Source organism: Thamnophis sirtalis, unplaced genomic scaffold, assembly GCF_051295495.1.
Source record: "Thamnophis sirtalis isolate CommonGarterSnake01/CBP01778 unplaced genomic scaffold, rThaSir2_p1.2 scaffold_4, whole genome shotgun sequence".
Lineage (NCBI taxonomy): Eukaryota > Metazoa > Chordata > Lepidosauria > Squamata > Natricidae > Thamnophis > Thamnophis sirtalis.
The window spans coordinates 138,598,414-138,616,438 of NW_028261384.1; the positions used below are offsets into that span (position 1 = coordinate 138,598,414).

General features: G+C 49.4%; 1 protein-coding gene across 1 annotated transcript in view; it reads right to left on the bottom strand.

The window, feature by feature from the left end:
• Positions 1-16,897, bottom strand: part of LOC106545107 (myosin-6-like) — a 37,183-nt gene extending 20,286 nt beyond the window's left edge. Inside the window, exons 1-8 of the mRNA XM_087714231.1 lie at positions 16,655-16,897; positions 13,000-13,176; positions 11,103-11,248; positions 8,352-8,442; positions 5,944-6,333; positions 4,243-4,369; positions 3,151-3,269; positions 2,505-2,701 (exon numbers count right to left, since the gene is read on the bottom strand). Coding sequence (XP_087570357.1) covers positions 2,505-2,701; positions 3,151-3,269; positions 4,243-4,369; positions 5,944-6,333; positions 8,352-8,442; positions 11,103-11,248; positions 13,000-13,176; positions 16,655-16,813 — 1,406 coding nt within the window. The 5' untranslated portion in view covers positions 16,814-16,897. The remainder of the gene's footprint in view (positions 1-2,504; positions 2,702-3,150; positions 3,270-4,242; positions 4,370-5,943; positions 6,334-8,351; positions 8,443-11,102; positions 11,249-12,999; positions 13,177-16,654) is intronic.
• Positions 16,898-18,025: the final 1,128 nt, after the last annotated feature.

Sequence of the window (18,025 nt, forward strand, 5' to 3'; positions counted from 1 at the left end):
CTCGATCTCATCCTTGAGATGTCATGAAAATAGACCGTCGTCCAGGTAGAAAATATTGCCATCTATAAGTCCTTCCAAAACCAATTTTGGCTATTGGTAGTCCTTGATGTAGGGACGCGGTATCTCAGTGGCTAAGACGCTGAGTGTGTCGATCAGAAAGGTCGGCAGTTCGGCGGTTCGAATCCCTAGCGTCGCATAACAGAGTGAGCTCCCGTGACTTGTCCCAGCTTCTGCCAATCTAGCCGTTCGAAAGCACGTACAAAATGCGAGTAGAAAAACAGGAACCACCTTTGGTGGAAGGTAACAACGTTCCGTGCGCCTTCGGCGTTGAGTCATGCCGGCCGCATGACCACGGAGACGTCTTCGGACAGCGCTGGCTCTTCGGCTTTGAAACGGAGATGAGCACCGCCCCCTAGAGTCGGGAGCGACTAGCACATATGTGCGAGGGAACTTTTCCTTTACCTGAGTCCTTGACTTACAACCGTTCGGTTAATGACCATTCAAAATGATGACTCGGTTGAAAAAAAAGACTGACAACTGGTCCTCACACTTACAACAATCAGATTCCCCGAGGTCCAGGGTTCAAAATTTGGGTGCTCGGCAACTGTACTGTCGTACTGTCCTGAGGTTAAGTGATCATCCTTTGTGACCTTCCCAGCTGATTTCGGGACAGAAGCAAAGTCAACGAGGGAAGCTGGCTTTGCTTAACGACATAATTGACCCACAAACGACAGCAAAAAAGGGGCCACAACACTGAGCACCTCACTTAACAACCATCTCAATTAGCAAGTCGCGTCGTAAGATGAGGGCTGTGGTTGACCTACTCAAAGGGATGGTATCTTCACGCATGAACCCCCAGGGGTGAAATCCTCCCTGTTCGGCCGAACCAATAGGGACAATTGTCATTGGTTCTGCAAACCAGGAGTTTAAAAAAAAGAGAAAGCTTCCGAGAATCGCGCAGGTTAGCTGTGAGTCGCGCGATCGTCGGAAGTTTTTCCTGCTTTTTAAAGCATTTTTCCCCCCTGCCGGCTCGGGCGAAAAGGCAGGAAAGAAATGCGTTAAGAAGTGAAAAAATAGCAATCGCAATAGCAGTTAGACTTATATACCGCTTCATAGGGCTTTCAGCCCTCTCTAAGCGGTTTACAGAGTCAGCATATCGTCCCCAACAACAATCCGGGTCCTCATTTCACCCACCTCCTCGGAAGGATGGAGGGCTGAGTCAACCTTGAGCCGGTGAGATTAGAACCGCTGAACTGCAGATAACAGTCAGCTGAAGTGGCCTGCAGTACTGCACCCTAACCACTGCGCCACCTGAGCTTGGCCACCTCAGCTTGGCCACGCCCACCCAGTCACATGACCCCTCCCACCAAGCCAAGCCCACAGAACCGGTGGCAAAAAATTACCGTAGTTTTCAGAGTATAAGATGTACCGAGATTTTGAAGAGGCAATTTTTAAAAAAAAACGGTTTTGCACTCCGCAGACCTTCCAAAAACGGTCCATTTTTCATGAAAACTGGCCTGTTTTCCACCCCCCCCAAAAGGGCATGAATAGCCTTTACGAGGCTGGTAGAGTGCTCCTGAGGGGTGGGGCAAAAACGAGGAAAAAGCAGCCTGTTTTTCGCAAAAATGGACCCGTTTTTGTCCCAAAAAAAAAAAAAAAAAAGAGGCATGCACAGCCTTTAGGTTAGGTTTAGGTTTATTGGTTTTGTATGCCGCCCACTCCCGAAGGACTCCGGGCGGCTCACAATAAACAGGGGAGGGAATAAATAAGAGAATACAAACAATATTAAAAATCCACAACAGTCACAATTAAGACGGGGCTGGGTGCTTTAACAGCCCCCAGCCGGCCGGAACAGCCAGGACTTAGTAGCTTTACGGAAGGCCGGGAGGGTAGTAAGGGTCCGGACCCCCATGGGGAGCTCGTTCCAGAGGGCCGGAGCAGCAACAGAGAAGGCTCTCCCACGGGGGGGGGGGGGTCGCCAACCAGCATTGGCTGGCAGATGGAACCCGGAGAAGGCCAAGCCTGTGCGATCGAATTGGTCTTTGGGAGGTAATTGGCAGGAGGCGGTCTCTCAGGTACCCAGGTCCGATGCCATGTAGGGAGCCTTATGAAGTGCTCCTGAGGGCTGGGGGGGGGGAATTGATTAAAAAAGGCCAGTTTTTTGCTCATTTCTGTCCTCCCCAGCCCCCAGGAGCACTCTGGAAGCCTCCTAAAGGCTATGCGCGGCCATTTTGGTGAAGGGGGTGGTGTTTCAGGAGGCAAAAAACGCTGTATCCAGTGTATAAGACGCATCCATTCAGTGTATAAGATGCATCCATTCACCCTCTTTTTTGAGGGGAAAAAGGTGCCTCTTATATTCCGAAAAATACGGTAGGTTTAACCATTGTTGAACACCCCCCTCCCCCCCGTCCAAAGTCCTACCTGCTGATGAGCCACAGTCGCCATCTACCTGGTCCATCCTGAACTTCAGGATGTGACCTCTGGAAGTCATCTCCCTCACTTACTTGGCCTCCTCCAGCTCCTCCGTCCTCTGGATGGCGTCCGTTTCATACTTGGTTCTCCACTGGGCCACCTCCGAGTTGGCCTTGGAGAGGACACGCTGGAGCTCAGCTTTGGCTTCCATCTCCTCTTCGTACTGTTCCCTCAGAAGGTCGCAGTCATGGCGGGAGGACTGAAGGGCGTGCGCGAGAGCGTTTTTGGCCTACGTTGATGAGGAACACACGTTAATTTGGAGGGTGTCCATCACACCGCCTACCTTCATCTCAAAAACCCAGACCCACCAAGTGATGTTTCTTTGTCAGAGATTGTTGCCTAAACTGAAATCCAGAATAACTGATGCAACGGGATTCATTATCGTCTTTATCTACATAAGAATAGACAAATAAATGTACAATACCAACAGATGGTTCTTCCAAGAAAACACAAGCCAGGAGAGTTACAGGCAAACACAAGCCATTAGCTTCATTCCAGCAGACAAGCCCAGACAGACAGCTTAAGTTTACTTCACAGAGCAGCAGACTGCTTCAGTTTCTGTTTCAATTCTCTGCACAGAGTCAGATCTGTTTTGGCTGACTTAGTTGCTATGCCTATTCGTTGGCTGACCTTCTTCCCATGTCTCTCCAGGTCATGAATATTTTTAACATTCTTCACCTTGGTCTCCTCTTCCAGTTGTCTTTTGAGGTCCTCCATCTGTTGTGTGTAGGATTGTTTCCCGCGAGTCAGCTGGGAAACGAGGGCCTCTTTCTCTTCAAGCTGTCGGGCGAGTTCCCCTGAGGGAGGGAAAGGAGGAAAGGAGAGTTCCAGAAGCTACATGGGATAGAAGCTACTTCTGGGTAGATCTCATCAAGAGGTATAGAAAAACAAGCTTTGTCTTTCCTTGAAGGCTTTTGCTTCTCCTCCAGAAAGTGTCTTCAGTGCTGACTAGTGGAATCCGGGAATAGTGGAGAAGGGAAGGATTTATATTCCTCTGGTCGTTAGTACTCTCTCTGAGAGTCATTAAGGCACTTGGAGCTTTATCTGTGCCCTCAGGGTCTCCTGAGTAGTGCAAATGGATTGTATATTTTGACAACACAGCCCTTTCAGCAGTTCCAAGAAGGGCTCCACACCCATTTACACTACTCAGGGGACTTGGGAGGCACAGATAAACCTGTCAACTCACAAAGCATCCCTAGCCTGCTCTCGAGTTGCCATAGGCAAGAGGGATGGGAAAACGGCAAAGCAGCACGGCAGCCAAAAACAAAAGCACATTCCAGACATCTCTCTCTCTCAAGGCTGTCTCCCAGGGTTACCCACAGCGGCCGTAGTGGAGTGATCTCTACAACCTGTGAAATTGTTGGCAAATGTGACCGATGACACACCCTGGGGGGCAGGGGGGGGGGGAAACAGGGTCAAGTCTGGGCTGTAAATTACGTGAGGTCAGAGTTGGCTTCCCTTGGAACGTGCCGACATGAAGTGCTTAATAAATAACTGGATTTCTTTTGAAACTTGGCTCGAGGCTCATGATTTAAGTAGGGCATCTGTCAGAACCCTGACAAAACCTCCAAGCGGCCCCAACGACTCTCAGAGAGAGTACTAATGACCTGATGACTGCAAAGGAGTATAAATCCTTCTATCCTCCACCTTTCAGTCGGAACTGAAGGAGCTTCCTGGAGGAGAAGCAAAATGTCTTCAAGAGAAATCAAGGAAAGTTGTTCCTTCTGAATCGCCATAGAAAACAAGAGGGAGAAAAATGGTAGCCGGTACCATTTTCGGTGAGCAGTTTTGCTCGCTGGGTGTTTGTGTCGTTGAGGGTCCGCTGTGTCTCCTCAAACTTGGCGCGGTGATCCGTCGACTGGTCCTCGATGGTCCGGCACATTTTCTCCAAATTTGCCTGCCAAGAAAATAGAAGAATTAAACCTGAAGTAAGCCTGGCGGAAGCTGGAGCATGTTCTCCAGTGAAACCACATTGGGGTTAACGTCACTTGAAAGGACCTGGGCATGGGAAGTCGTTAAAAGAGGATGACGGTGATTTCATGACCCAACTAGGTAACATCATCAGTGCTAGAAGGGAATGGGGTTTGTGGAGAGGAGGAGGAAGAGGAGGAGGAGGAGGACAATTGTGGGGTCCTCCACCCCACAAAGGATTCTGGGGTCGTTAAAAGAGGATGAAGGTGATTTCGCGACCCAACTAGGTAACATCAGGAGTGCTAGAAAGGAGTGGGGTTTGTGGAGAGGAGGCGGAAGCGGAGGAAGAGGTGGAGGAAGAGGAGGATAATTGTGGGGTCCTTGGTTGTTTTCTTGCCAACATTTCATGACCCAACTAGAGTGGGGAGGTGGAGCTCTCGCCTCACAATCAGGAGGCTGTGAGTTCAATCCTAGGTAGGGGCAGAAATCTCTCTCTCTGGGCACGTTGAGAATATATCTGTTGAGTATAACTCCACATTGGCAACAAGTAGAGCATCCGGCCAGTAAAAGCTCCACTCCATTCAGTTGTCCAGACTCCATCCCACAAAGGATTATGTTAAAAGAGGATGATGGTGATTTCGTGACCCAATTAGGTAACATCATTAGTGCTAGATAAGAGTGGGGGTTTTGCAGAGGGGGAGGAGAAGGACAACAGTTCTTGAGGTTTTCTGAGCTGTGTTGTTTGTTTGCCGACATTTCATGACCCAACTAGAGTGGGGTGGTGGCCTAGAGGTGGAGCTCTCGCCTCATGATCAGGAGGCTGTGAGTTCGAACCTAGGTAGAGGCAGATACTTCTCTCTCTGGGCATATTGAGAATATATATACAGTTTCTGCTTGAATATAACTCCGCATTGGCAACAAGTAGAGCATCCGGCCAGTAAACACTCGCACTGATAATATTCCCTAGTTGGGTCATGAAATATCTGCAGGAAAACAACCCAGCTCAGAGAGCACCAGGGACCCCAAGTGTCTACCTCCGTGATGGTGGCACGTGGAGCCATTTATTAGGGCATGCAAGCTGACTTTGGCCTTCATTTTTGGCCATTTTTGGGAACAGACTTCCGGTGTATGCGTCGGGCCATTTTTCTCCCTCCGTAGGGTGAAAAAACGACCCTATGGGCAACCTGGCGATCTGTTCCCAAACTTTGGGGTTGCCCATAGGGTCGTTTTTTGCCCTCCGGAGGGTGGCGGGGATGCCATTTTCACCCTCCCCAGGCTCCTAGAAAGCCTCTGGGAAGGGCAAAAAGCGGGTCCATTCCATGCCAAAATCGGGGGGAAGGTGGGAATCACGTGCGCATGCGCAGGGGTGGTGGTGGCATGCATAGAATTATGGGTGTGGGCTCGCCCATGCACGATCTCCTTGTGCTCCCCCCACTTTTGGCACATGATGGGAAAATGATTAGTCATCACTGGTTGACCCTGTAGCACCAATCTACTAAAAAGGAGTTTGTTTTATCCACGGTCTGCTCGACTGGTTTTGGGACTCTCCTCTCCACTGACCTTGGCCTTCAGAATCTGCTCCATGTTGGAGGCCACGTCGTCCAGCTCGAGCTTCAGCTCACTCTTCTCTTTCTCCAGCTTCTGCTTCACCCGCTGCAGGTTGTCGATCTGCTCGCCCAGCTCGGCCACGGAATCGGCGTGCTTCTTGCGCAGGGTGGCCGCCGTGGCCTCGTGCTGCAGCGTGGCCTCTTCCAGGTCGCGCCGCATCTTCTGGAACTCGGCCTCTCGCTTCTTGTTCAGCTCGATCTGGACCGAGTTGGCTCCTCCGGCCTCCTCCAGACGCTCGCTGATCTCCTCCAGTTCTCGCGAAAGGTCCGAGCGCTGTTTCTCCACCATGGCGCGGGCCGCGCGCTCCGCCTCCATCTCCTCTTCCAGCTCCTCAATTCGTGCCTGATCAGTGGGAAAAAGACGAATAGTTAAATCTTTCAACCTTCTGGAGCAGGGATCTTCAACACCCCACCCCCCCGAGCTGTGGACCAATACCGGTCCGCAGCCTGTTAGGCACATACATTGCATGCAGTGGTGGGTTCCTGATCCCGTTCCAACTGGTACGGTTGAAACAGGCTGGGTGGCGTTCACATGGACCGCGCAGTGCGCTCATGCATCTTAGTGCCTCCGCGTTGCTCCAGCTGCTCAGTGGAGCGTCACGCAGGCGCTGTACGTACAGTGCGTGTGCGTGGAAGTGCCAAAGACTTAAAAGACTGGTAAGGAGCTTGGGCAGGCGGGTGAGCCCTCCAGAGCACCGTACTGGAATGGTATCCAGTGCTCCGGGCTGGCTCCGGTATGCCTGTACCAGGGAGTACCGCCTGCAACCCACCACTGATTGCATGTGAAACAGGGGTGGGTTCCTGCCAGTTCTAATCTCTTCTATAGAAGAGGTTCCACAAATTTACTGTGCCATTTAGAACCAGTTCCAGCTCCCTCTCCCCGCCCGTCCGCACATCATCAAGATGAAGAGTGAGAGGATGAATTCTGGGAGTTGAAGTCCACAAGTCTTAAAGCTGTCAAGTTTGAACACCCCTGGGGTTTTTTTCTAAAGGGTTAGGGGTGCAAGTGTCTTGTAACCTGACAGCTTTAAGACTTGCATGCTTCAATCCCAGGGTTCCCAAGCCAATATGACTGAAGGAGGAATTCTGGGAGTTGAAGTCCACAAGTCTTAAAGCTGTCAAGTTTGAACACCCCTGGTTTTTTTTTCTAAAGGGTTAGGGGTGCAAGGGTCTTGTAACCTGACAGCTTTAAGACTTGTGTGCTTCAATGCCAGAGTTCCTGAGCCAACATGAACTGAAGGAGGCATTCTGGGAGTTGAAGTCCACAAGTCTTAAAGCTGTCAAGTTTGAACACCCCTGGGGGTTCTTTTCCTAAAGGGTTAGGGGTGCGAGGGTCTTGTAACTTGACAGCTTTAAGACTTGTGTGCTTCAATGCCAGAGTTCTTGAGCCAACATGAACTGGAGGAGGAATTCTGGGAGTTGAAGTCCACAAATCTTAAAGCTGTCAAGTTACAAGACCCTTGCACCCTAACCATTTAGGGAAAAAAAAACCCACAAGGGTGTTCAAACTTGACAGCTTTAAGACTTGTGGACTTCAACTCCCAGATTTCCTTCTCTTGCTCTTCATCTTGATAGTGTGCGGACAGGCGGGAGGAGGGAGTTGGAACCGGTTCTAAACGGCACTGTAGATTTGTGGAACCTCTTCTATAGAAGAGGTTAGAACTGGCAGGGACCCACCCCTGGTGTGCATATGCAGTAGTAAAAAATGCTTCTGCCAAACAATAGAACCAGTTTGGGGGCATGGCAGGCTGAGTTACTACCTACTCAGCCGAACTGGGCTGAACCTGTGGTTGTGTGCCAGTTATTGGTCTTTCCTGAACCGAAAATCCCTACTCACAGTCATTCCCCCAGAAATTAAAATGGCCCCCACTCTGACACCCTTCCGGAAGGTTCTGAAGACCTGGTTCTGGTAGCAGGCCTGGGGAACACAGAGCAGGATGGAGCCCATTATGATGCACTATCACTGGGGTGGAGGGGTTATTATATTAATTTATTCTTTGATTAGTTTTATTTTTGATAGATGACATTTTTATATTGAGACTACATTGAGATGAAAACAAAACTCTGCACTGGCAACATGAAAGGCATCCGGCCAGTAATCACTCAGCTCCATTCAGTTGTCCAGATTCCACCCCGCGAGGGATTCTGGCCTCATTAAAAGAGGATGATATGGTGTTTTTGTATTCCTGTAAGCCGCCTTGAGTCGCCACGTGCGAATAGGCGGCAATACAAAATTCTAAATAAATAAATAAATAAGCTTCACTACCTATGAATTAGAAAGGGCCCAAAACAGGCGGACGGTGCAGAATTTTGGGGGTTTCTCCCTTACCCTGACCTGAGCATCAAGGAAGGTTTTTCTACCTGGAGTTCTTTGAGTTTCTTCTGCAGCTGGGAAGCCAGGGCTTGCTCGTCTTCAATCTTGCTGTTCTGCTGGTGGATATCAAACTCTTTCCTGCCAAAGAGAATTCTGGGAAGTTAAAAACCTGGTCCATAAAATACAGATTGTCCTCGACTTGCCACTGTTCGCTTAATGACCATTCAAAGTTACTAAGTTACATTGAAAAAAGGGACACTTAGGACCAGAGGTGGTATTCAACCATTTCGGACTGGTTTGGGCGAACCAGTAGCGGAAATTTTGAATACCGTATTTTTCGGAGTATAAGACGCAACTTTCCCCCGCAAGAGAGCGTGGAAATGTTGGTACGCCTTATATATCAAACACAGCCATTTTTAGCCTCCCGAAACCCCGCTCCTGCATCCCATTTTGGCAAAAAACGGGTGGTATTTTTGCAAAAACGGAGGCATTTTTGCCTTTCCCCAACCCCCAGCAGCACCCTGCAGGCTTCAGCAGGGCTGGGGGAAGGAAAAAATGCTCCCGTTTCTGCAAAAAACTGAACCATAAATGTCCGTTTTTTGCAAAAACGGAGACGTTTTTGCCTTCCCCCGCCCCTGCTGAAGCCTGTAGAGCAGTGGGGGTTCCGGGTCCCATTGCAACAGTTACAGTGCAACAGGGCCGTGTGTCCACCACATAAACGCGGTGCAGCGTGCGGGCATGCATATTTACCGCCCGCGATGCTTCCGTAAGGCTCCAGCTGCTTGGCAGAGTGTCGCACAGGCGCTGTACGCTCCGTGAGCACGCGTGGAAGCCCCAAAAACCTAAAATACCACTAAGGAGCACAGGCGGGTGGATGGGCCCTCCGGAGCACCATACCGGAATGTTACCTGGTGCTCCCGGCAGGCACCGGTACGCCCGCACCGGGGCGTACTGCTCGTAACCCACCACTGCTGAAGAGTGCTCCTGGGGCCCATGGAGGACAACAGTTTTTTTTTCTTAGTTACCTCTTCAAAATCTTGGTGCGTCTTATACACCAGTGTGTCTTATAGTCCGAAAAATACGGTAGTTCAGACAACCGGCAAAAACCACTTCAGGTTGGGGCCTTCCTCCCGCTCCCGTCGTCGTTCTCTGTCCTACATTCCCTTGTTTTTTAGCTCAGCTGATTCGTGCGGCAGAGTTCTTCCGCGCCTCAACTGAGCTAAAAAACAGTTCAGCGCACCAGCGTCGACACCAAGGACTGTCTTTGAGTGCTGCGCACGCGCACAAGCCCACGTTAGGTGCAAGCGTGCGTGTGAAGCGCTGTCTCCTAGAACCGGTAGGAAAAGATTTGGAAGCCCACCACAGCTTAAGACCATTTCTCAAACTTACGACCACTGCAACATCTCTGTGGCCTCACCTGTGATCAAAATTCAGTCCCGTGGCCGCGGACTCATACTTACGACGGTCATAGCATGCTGGGGAGGTGTCAGGTGGTCCCCTTTTTGTGACCTTCTGATGCACAAAGCCAGGTTCACTTAACAACCGGGTGACTTACTTAACAGCGGCAGGGATTGCCGTAACCAATGTGGCAAGAAAGGTTGTAAAACGGGACAAATAATCCGCTTAAGAAATGTCCCGCATGGCGGGAGACGTTTTGGGCTCAATGGTGATCATAATTTGAGGACTGTCCTGTATCAATCTGATCTCTCTGCAACTTCTTAAACCCTGGTCTTTAGCTCAAGCATCACGTCCAGCTTCTCAACCCACCCGGCAACGCTATGGAGGTAATCCTCGACTTACGGCCATTTGTTTAGCGATAGTTTTGAGTTACGACGCCACTGAAAAAGTGACTTATGACAGGTCTCTCTCTCTTTCCTTCCTTCCTACCTTCCTTCCTCCCTCTCTCTTTCTTTCTTCCTCTCTCTTTCTTTTTCTTCCTTCCTTTCTTCCTTCCTTTCCCCCAGTTTTGTATTATTTTTTAAAATTTCTTTCTATTTTATATTTCGATAAACTAATAAAATGTGTGTGTGTGTGTGTACTAACCACAATGCAAAGGTTGTGAAATCAGGCACCGTCATGGGATGCCTCACTTAAGGATCACATCACTTAATAACGGTCATAAGTCAAGGACTACCTGTATTCTGTATCCCCCCCCCCTTAAAACGGGTTTACAGTGCCCTATACACTGGGATTTCTGGATTCCAGGAACAATGAATCACTCTCCAAGTTGGAGAAGGAATCTAATTCCTTCCCAACCAGTTGCGAATGACAGAATGCAAAAATGCTGGTGGAGGGATGAGACCCGTTTTATTTTCGTTCAGTGGTGGGATTCAGACGGTTTGGGCCGGTGCGAACGAACCGGTTCTTAAATTGCTGGCTGGCCCTGCCCCTTCCTGCTCCTTCCAGGAGTCCCCATGTACTCTGTTTTGGCTCCCAGGTAAGTGCAGGGAGGCCTACTAGGCCCAAAATATGCGGAGTGGGGCAGAGTGGCACTCCCCCCGTGGCCCATTTTTGCTCCCAGGAGGCTGCAGGGAGGTGTACTAGGCCCAAAACGGGGAACGGGGTGGTGGTGGTCCGTTTTTTACTCCCAAGTGCTGCCTGTCACCACCTGGCCACGCCCACCCAGCAGGTCATTAGGACAGAGAACCGGTTGTTAAATTATTTGAATCCCACCGCTGCTTTTGTCCTTATTTTGGAGACAAATATGAAAACTCTTGCGCTTAGCAAATTTTGTGTCATAGACCCCTGGAGACCCCTGACTGGAGAAGCCAAAGGCAGAGAGCTGGCACTTCCCGTACTTTTTAATTTTCTCTTCCATCTGCTGTTTGTCGTTCTCCAAGTCCATGATGTTCTCTTGTGCCAACTTGAGGTCTCCCTCAAGTTTCCTTTTCGACCGTTCCAGATCCATCCGGATCTTCCTCTCTTGTTCCAGAGAACCTTCCAACTGTTGAAGGGAAGAAGAGAGGAGGGGGAGAGAGAGGAAGGAAGAAGCAAAGAAGGGAAGGAAGAAAGGAGGGAAGAAAGGAGGGAAGGAAAGAAAGAAAGAGAAGGAAGGAGGGAGGGAGGGAAGAAGCAAAGAAAGGAAGGAAGAAAGGAGGGAGGGAGGTAAGGAAGGAAAGCAAAGGAGGAAAAAAGAAAGAAAGAAAGAAAGAAAGAAAGAAAGAAAGAAAGAGGGAGGGAGGGGGAAAGGAGCAAAGAAGGGAAGAAAGAAAGGAAGGAGGGAGGGAAGGAAGGAGGGAAAGAAAGGAGGGAGGGGGAAAGGAGGAAAGAAGCAAAGAAGGGAAGGAAGAAAGGAGGGAGGGAAGGAAGGAAAGAAAGAAATAGGGAAGGAAGAAGGGAAGGAGGGAGGGAGAAAGAAGCAAAGAAGGGAAGGAAGAAAGGAGGGAGGGAGGTAAGGAAGGAAAGCAAAGAAGGAAAGAAAGAAAGAAAGAAAGAAAGAAAGAAAAAGGGAGGGGGAAAGGAACAAAGAAGGGAAGAAAGAAGTGAAGGAGGGAGGGAAGGAAGGAGGGAAAGAAGGGAGGGAGGGGGAAAGGAGGAAAGAAGCAAAGAAGGGAAGGAAGAAAGGAGGGTGGTAAAGAAGGAAGGAAAGAAAGAAATAGGGAAGGAAGAAGGGAAGGAGGGAGGGAGAAAGAAGCAAAGAAGGGAAGGAAGAAAGGAAGGAAGAAATGAGGGAGATAAAGAAGGAGGGAAGGAAAGAGGGGGAAGGAGGGAAGGAGGCAGGAGATAAAAAAGGAAGGAGGGAAGGAATAAAGGAAAAAAGGAAAGAAGTGAGAGAGCAAGGAAGGAAAGGAAGAAAAGTAAAGAAGGGAGGGAAGGAAGAAGAGAAGGAAGAGAAGCAAGGAAGAAAAAAGGGAGGGAGGAACAACAGAAGTTGGAACAAGAATAGAAAAAGGGAAAGGAAAAAAGAAAGGAAAGATGAAGGAGGGAAAGAAAGGAAAGAGGAAGGAAGGAAAGAAGGGAAAGAGAGGAAGGAAGAAAAAAGGGAAGATTTTGAATACAAAACTGAATGCCACCAAATGCCCCTTTAAATTATAAGTATGGATGGTGGGCTATACCACAAACCATGCCACCTTCACCCTCCGACTCTCTCTGGATACTCCACGTTTAATACCCCTAGCATCCATCATCAACCAGCACGAACCAAAATCAAAACATCCAGTAGATTTTACTTCCTCTCTCTAACTCACTGGCGCCTAAAACGAAGAAGCCACGCCTACCCCAAACCTCTAGAAGATGTTCTCTAGATGAGGCCAAGTAAGGACGGATGGACATCCCACCCCAGCCGAGGACCACAAGAGTCCTAATCTGTCTACAAGGCTGATTCCCAGGGGTAGGATTCAGCCGGTTCATATCGGTTTGTGCGAACCAGTTCGCTCCGATGATCAGCTGGGAAGCGAACCAGTTCCCTCCAACGATCAGCTGGGCCCGCCCTCTCGCCCTTGTGCTTTGCTTACCTATATCGTCTCAGCTGATTGGCGCAGCAGAGTGGATGGCCACGCCCCAGCTGTGTTACTCCCCAAGAAGTAACATGCGAAGGGTAAAACTGCAGCGAAACATGCGATCACCGATCCGGTTGTTTAACCGGCTGGATCCCACCACTGCTGCCACCTTTGGTTATCAAAACTCAGTCCGGGAGGAGCGAGAACCCCCGACGGATGGACGGACACCCCCCCCCCCTGGCCTTGGTCCACTCACATCGTCCACTTGTTGTTCCAGCTTCATCTTGGCTTTGCTCAGGCTGTTGACTTTGTCTTCTTCAACCTGGAAGTCATCCAAGGCTTGTTGGTGAGCCTCCTGGAGGGATTTCTTCTCCTTGGTCAGCTTGGTGATGATCTCATCCAGACCGGCCATTTCTTCCGTCAGGTTTTTCACCTGAAAATTTTTTAAAAAGAGAACACATCCGAAGGGACCATGAATCTTTGGTTTTCAACCGTTCGTTTTAGGGACGGTTCGGAGCGACGATGGGGGCCGACCAAAAGTGAAATCGTGGCCGTGAATTCTGACCTAGGCTTCCCGAGAAAGCATACATCACACTCTTAGCCCCCCAAACCTTCTTTTATTTAAACGGCTGTGAATTATGGTTATTCACAGCCCGTAATGATTCATAAACACTCCGTGAAGAGCCCGACAGATGTCTGCTCGAATTGCCAAAGTCTTTCAAGGCAATGTTAATAAGCACTCGTCTTTTATCTCCCTTGAAACGCTGCCAGAGACCCAACTGCCAATTAGTTTTGCAAGGTCAAACGTAACACAGAGTCAAACGGAGGATCTCAGAGTTTGAACCGACCAGAATGAACAAATTGCTTCCTGCAAAGGCTCAAATCCGTTTGCTCCTCTTTTATGTCTTATGAGAGGGGCCAATCATCTCCAAGCCTTACTCCTGAGTTGCCCTTTTTCCTTACCGTATTTTTCAGAGTATAAGACGCATCTTTTTTCCTCAAAAAAGAGGCTGAAAATCTGGGTGAGTCTTATACACCGAATACAGCCTTTTTTGCTTCCTGAAGCCCTGCCCCTTCACCAAAATGGCTGTGCATACCCTTATGGAGGCTTTCAGAGAGCTCCTGGGGGCTGGGGAGGGCAGAAATGAGCGAAAAATGGGCCGTTTTTTGCTCCCCGCAGTCCCCAGCAGCACTCTATAAGCCTCCATAAGGCTATGCATGCAATTTTTTTTGACAAAAAACAGGCCCATTTTCGTGAAAAATGGGCCATTTTTTGCTCATTTTTGCCCTCCTCCAAGAGCACTGCAAGCCCCCCCAAGGCTATTCATGCCTTTTTTGGGGAGGGGAAACGGGCCCGTTTTCGTGAAAAATAGCCCGTTTTTGGGAGGTTTGCAGAGTGCAAAAACTTTTTTGTTTTTCCCCTTTCGGAAAGCTGTTTAATTAGAGTGATTGATGAGAATTAGATTGATCAAGTGCTGTGGCAGCAGAAACAAAGTCTTAGGTGCTGCAGATTGTCAGGTGATTTCCTTCTCCAACACACGGATAAATACACCTGGAAACATCTACCTACCTACCTACTCTCTCTCTCTCTCCCTACCTATCTACTGTATTTTCTCTCTCTCTCTCTATTTCTCTCTCTCTATCCCTCTCCCTACCTACCTACCTACCCTCTCTCTCTCTTCCTACCTATCTACTGTATTTCTCTCGCTCTCTATTTTTTTCTCTCTCTATCCCTTTATCTACCTACCTACCTATCTACCTACCTACCTAACTACTCTCTCTCTCTCTCTCCCTACCTACCTACTGTATTTCTCTCTCTCTTTCTCCCTTTACCTACCTACCTACATAACTACCTATCTGCTATATATATATATATTCTCTCTCTCTTCTCTATTTCTCTCTCTCTATCCCTCTACCTACCAACCTACCCACTCTCTCCTACCTATTTACTGTATTTCTCTCTATTTCTTTCTATTTCTCTCTCTATCCCTCTATATACCTACCTACCCACACACACTCTATTTCTCTCTCTAGCCCTTTATCTACCTACCTACCTACCTACTCTCTATCCCTACCTACCTACTGTATTTCTCTCTTTCTCCCCCTCTTTCCCTCTATCTACCTACTTACCTACCTACCTACCTACCTACCTACCTACCTACCTACTCTCTCTCTTTCCCTTCCTACCTACTGTATTTCTCTCTTTCTCCCCCCCTCTCCCTCTATCTACCTACTTACCTACCTACCTACCTACTCTCTCTCTTTCCCTTCCTACCTACTGTATTTCTCTCTTTCTCCCCCCCTCTCCCTCTATCTACCTACTTACCTACCTACCTACCTACCTACCTACCTACCTACCTACCTACCTACCTAACTACTCTCTATCCCTACCTACCTACTGTATTTCTCTCTTTCTCCCCCCTCTCTCCCTCTATCTACCTACCTACCTACCTACCTACCTATTCTCTCTCTCTACCTACCTACTGTATTTCTCTCTTTCTCCCCCCTCTCTCCCTCTACCTACCTACCTACCTACCTACTCTCTCTCTCTCCCTACCTACCTACTGTATTTCTCTCTTTCTCCCCCCCTCTCTCCCTCTATCTACCTACCTACTTTTTAAAAAAAATTGCTTCTTCAAAACCTTGGTGCGTCTTATACTCCGGTGCGTCTTATACTCCGAAAAATACGGTAATTGTTCTTGTCTTTCTGCAGCTCTGCGCATGCACACACTGGGAACAGGCTCATACTGTTCTTCTGCCTCGCTTATGTCAGACTCCAGAGACTCTGGAGGCAACACATAACACAGAGGGGGCCAGATGGCCTCTGGCCCCCTCTCTGCCTCCGACGCAGAGCCTTCGCCTGATCCTTCCCCAGAGTCTGGGACAGGACCATGTTCTTCCCCAACCTCCTCACTATCTGACTCTGCTGCCAGCTCCACACGCTGCTGGAGGACCACAACATTGTGTTTCACACTTACAGTATCACAGTTGCACCGTTCTCTTGGTTGTGTGAGTAAAATTATGACCATTTGGCAACTGGTTCAATAGAGGGGGGGTCCTTGACTTAGAGCAGTTTTAGATTCATAGAATGATTCATAGAATCACAGAGTTGGAAGGGATCTTAGAGGTCTTCTAGTCCAACCCCCTGCTCAGGCAGGAAACCCTATATCATTTCAGACAAAGGGTTATCCCATCTCTTCTTAAGAACGTCCAAGGTTGGATCATTTACAACGTTTGTTGAATGTTTGTTTAATGACCGACGGCGCCGACAAAAGCAAAATTGTGGCCGTGTTTCACACTTACGACGGTAGCAGCATCCTCTCGATCACGTGATTTAACTTATGGCATCTGGCAACTGGTTCGGGTAGATAGACCCTGAAATCCCAACAGCTCGTTTAATGACGGTTCAGAGCCACGACGGTGCCGATAAAAGTGAAATTGTGACCGTGTTTCACACTTACGACGGTGGCATCATCCTCTCAGTCACAGGATTATAATTATGACATGGGGCAACTGGTTCATACAGGTAGACCTTGACTCCCAACAGTTCATTTAGCGACCGTCCCAAGTTACGACGGCACCAACAAAAGGGAAATTGTGATCGTGTTACGACGGTAATAGCGCCCCTCGGTCAGGTGATCAAAATCCGAACGCTTGGCAACTTGACTCATATTTACGATGATTTTGCGGTGTCCCGGGGTCAAGGGATCTCCCTTTTTGCGACCAAGGAAGCCAGATTCACTTAATAACCGTGTAACCAATTTAACGACCGATTGTGACCTACTTCAAAAAAATCGCGGCAGGAAACCTCGTAAAATGGGGCAAAACTCAACCGCTCTCTGGCTCAGCGACGGAAAATTTGGGGCGCCCTTGGGGTCGTAAGTCGAGGACCACCTGTGCTTTCGACGTACCTTGTTCTCCGTGGCGTGTTTCTCCTTCTCCACCTTGGCCAAGGTCAACTCCAGGTCATCTATATCTTTCTTCAGCTCCGAACATTCATCTTCCAGCTTCCGCTTCTTGGCGGTGAGTTCGGCGTTCATCTCCTCTTCATCTTCGATCCTCTCGGTCATCTCCTTCACCTTGGCCTCCAGCTGGATCTTGTTCTTGATCAGCTGGTCGCAGCGCTCCTCGGCGTCATTCAGGTTGTCTTGTTCCTGGGTTGTGGGGGAAGAAGGGAAGGAGAGGAGAAAAAGAAGAAGCGAGAGAGGAGAATATTTCAGGGTTGAACTGTGGAGTCGTTGGTGACGCTGAGCTGCTTCGTTTTCTTGCAAACGTTTCGTGACCCGACTAGAGTACATCATCAGGGCGAGGAGGAGGAGGAGGAGGAGGAGGAAGAGAAGGAGAAAGAGAAAGAGCAGGAGAAGGAAGACTGAAGGGTCTTTGGTGCTCTCTGAGCCTGATGGTTTTCTTGCGGGCGTTTCGTGACCCAACTAGGGAACATCATCAGTGCTGGAAGGGAGTTGGTTTGGCAGAGTGGATCAGGAAGGAGAAGAGAAGCAGGGGAAGGAGGAGAAGGGGGAGAAAAAAGAGGAAGGGAGCAAAGAGGGGGGAAAGGATGAGAAGGAGAGCTGTGAGGTCCTTGGTGCTCTCTGAGCTTGGTGTTTTTCTTGCAGATGTTTCATGACCCATCTTGGGAACATCATCAGTGTATGAAGGAAGAGGTGGAGGAGGGGGAGAGAGGAGAGAGGAGGAGGAGAGGGAGAGAGGAGGAGGAGAGGGAAAGAGGAGGAGGAGGAGAAGGAAAGGGAGAGAGGAGGAGGAGGAGGAGGAGACGGAGAGAGGAGGAGGAGGACTGTGGGGTCCTTGGTGCTCTCTGAGCTTGGTGGTTTTCTTGCAGATGTTTCATGACCCATCTTGGGAACATCATCAGTGCATGAAGGAAGAGGAGGAGCAGGGGGAGAGGGAGAGAGGAGGAGGGGAGGAGGAGAGGGAGAGAGAGGAGCAGGAGGAGGAGAGGGAAAAGAAGGAGGAGAAGAGGGAGGAGAGGGAAAAGGAGAAGGAGGAGGAGAGGGAGAGAGGAGGAGGAGGAGGAGAGAGAGAGAGAGGAGGAGGAGAAGGAGAGGGAAAAGGAGGAGGAGGAGGGGAGGAGGGAGAAGGAGGAGAAGGAGAAGGAGGAGAAGAGGGAGAGAGGAGGAGGAGGAGAGAGAGGAGGAAGAGAAGGAGAGGGAAAGAAGGAGGAGGGGGAGTAGAGGGAGAAGGAGAAGGAGGAGGAGAGGGAGAGGGAGAGAGGAGGAGAGAGAGAGAGGAGGAGTAGGAGAAGGAGAGGGAAAAGAAGGAGGAGG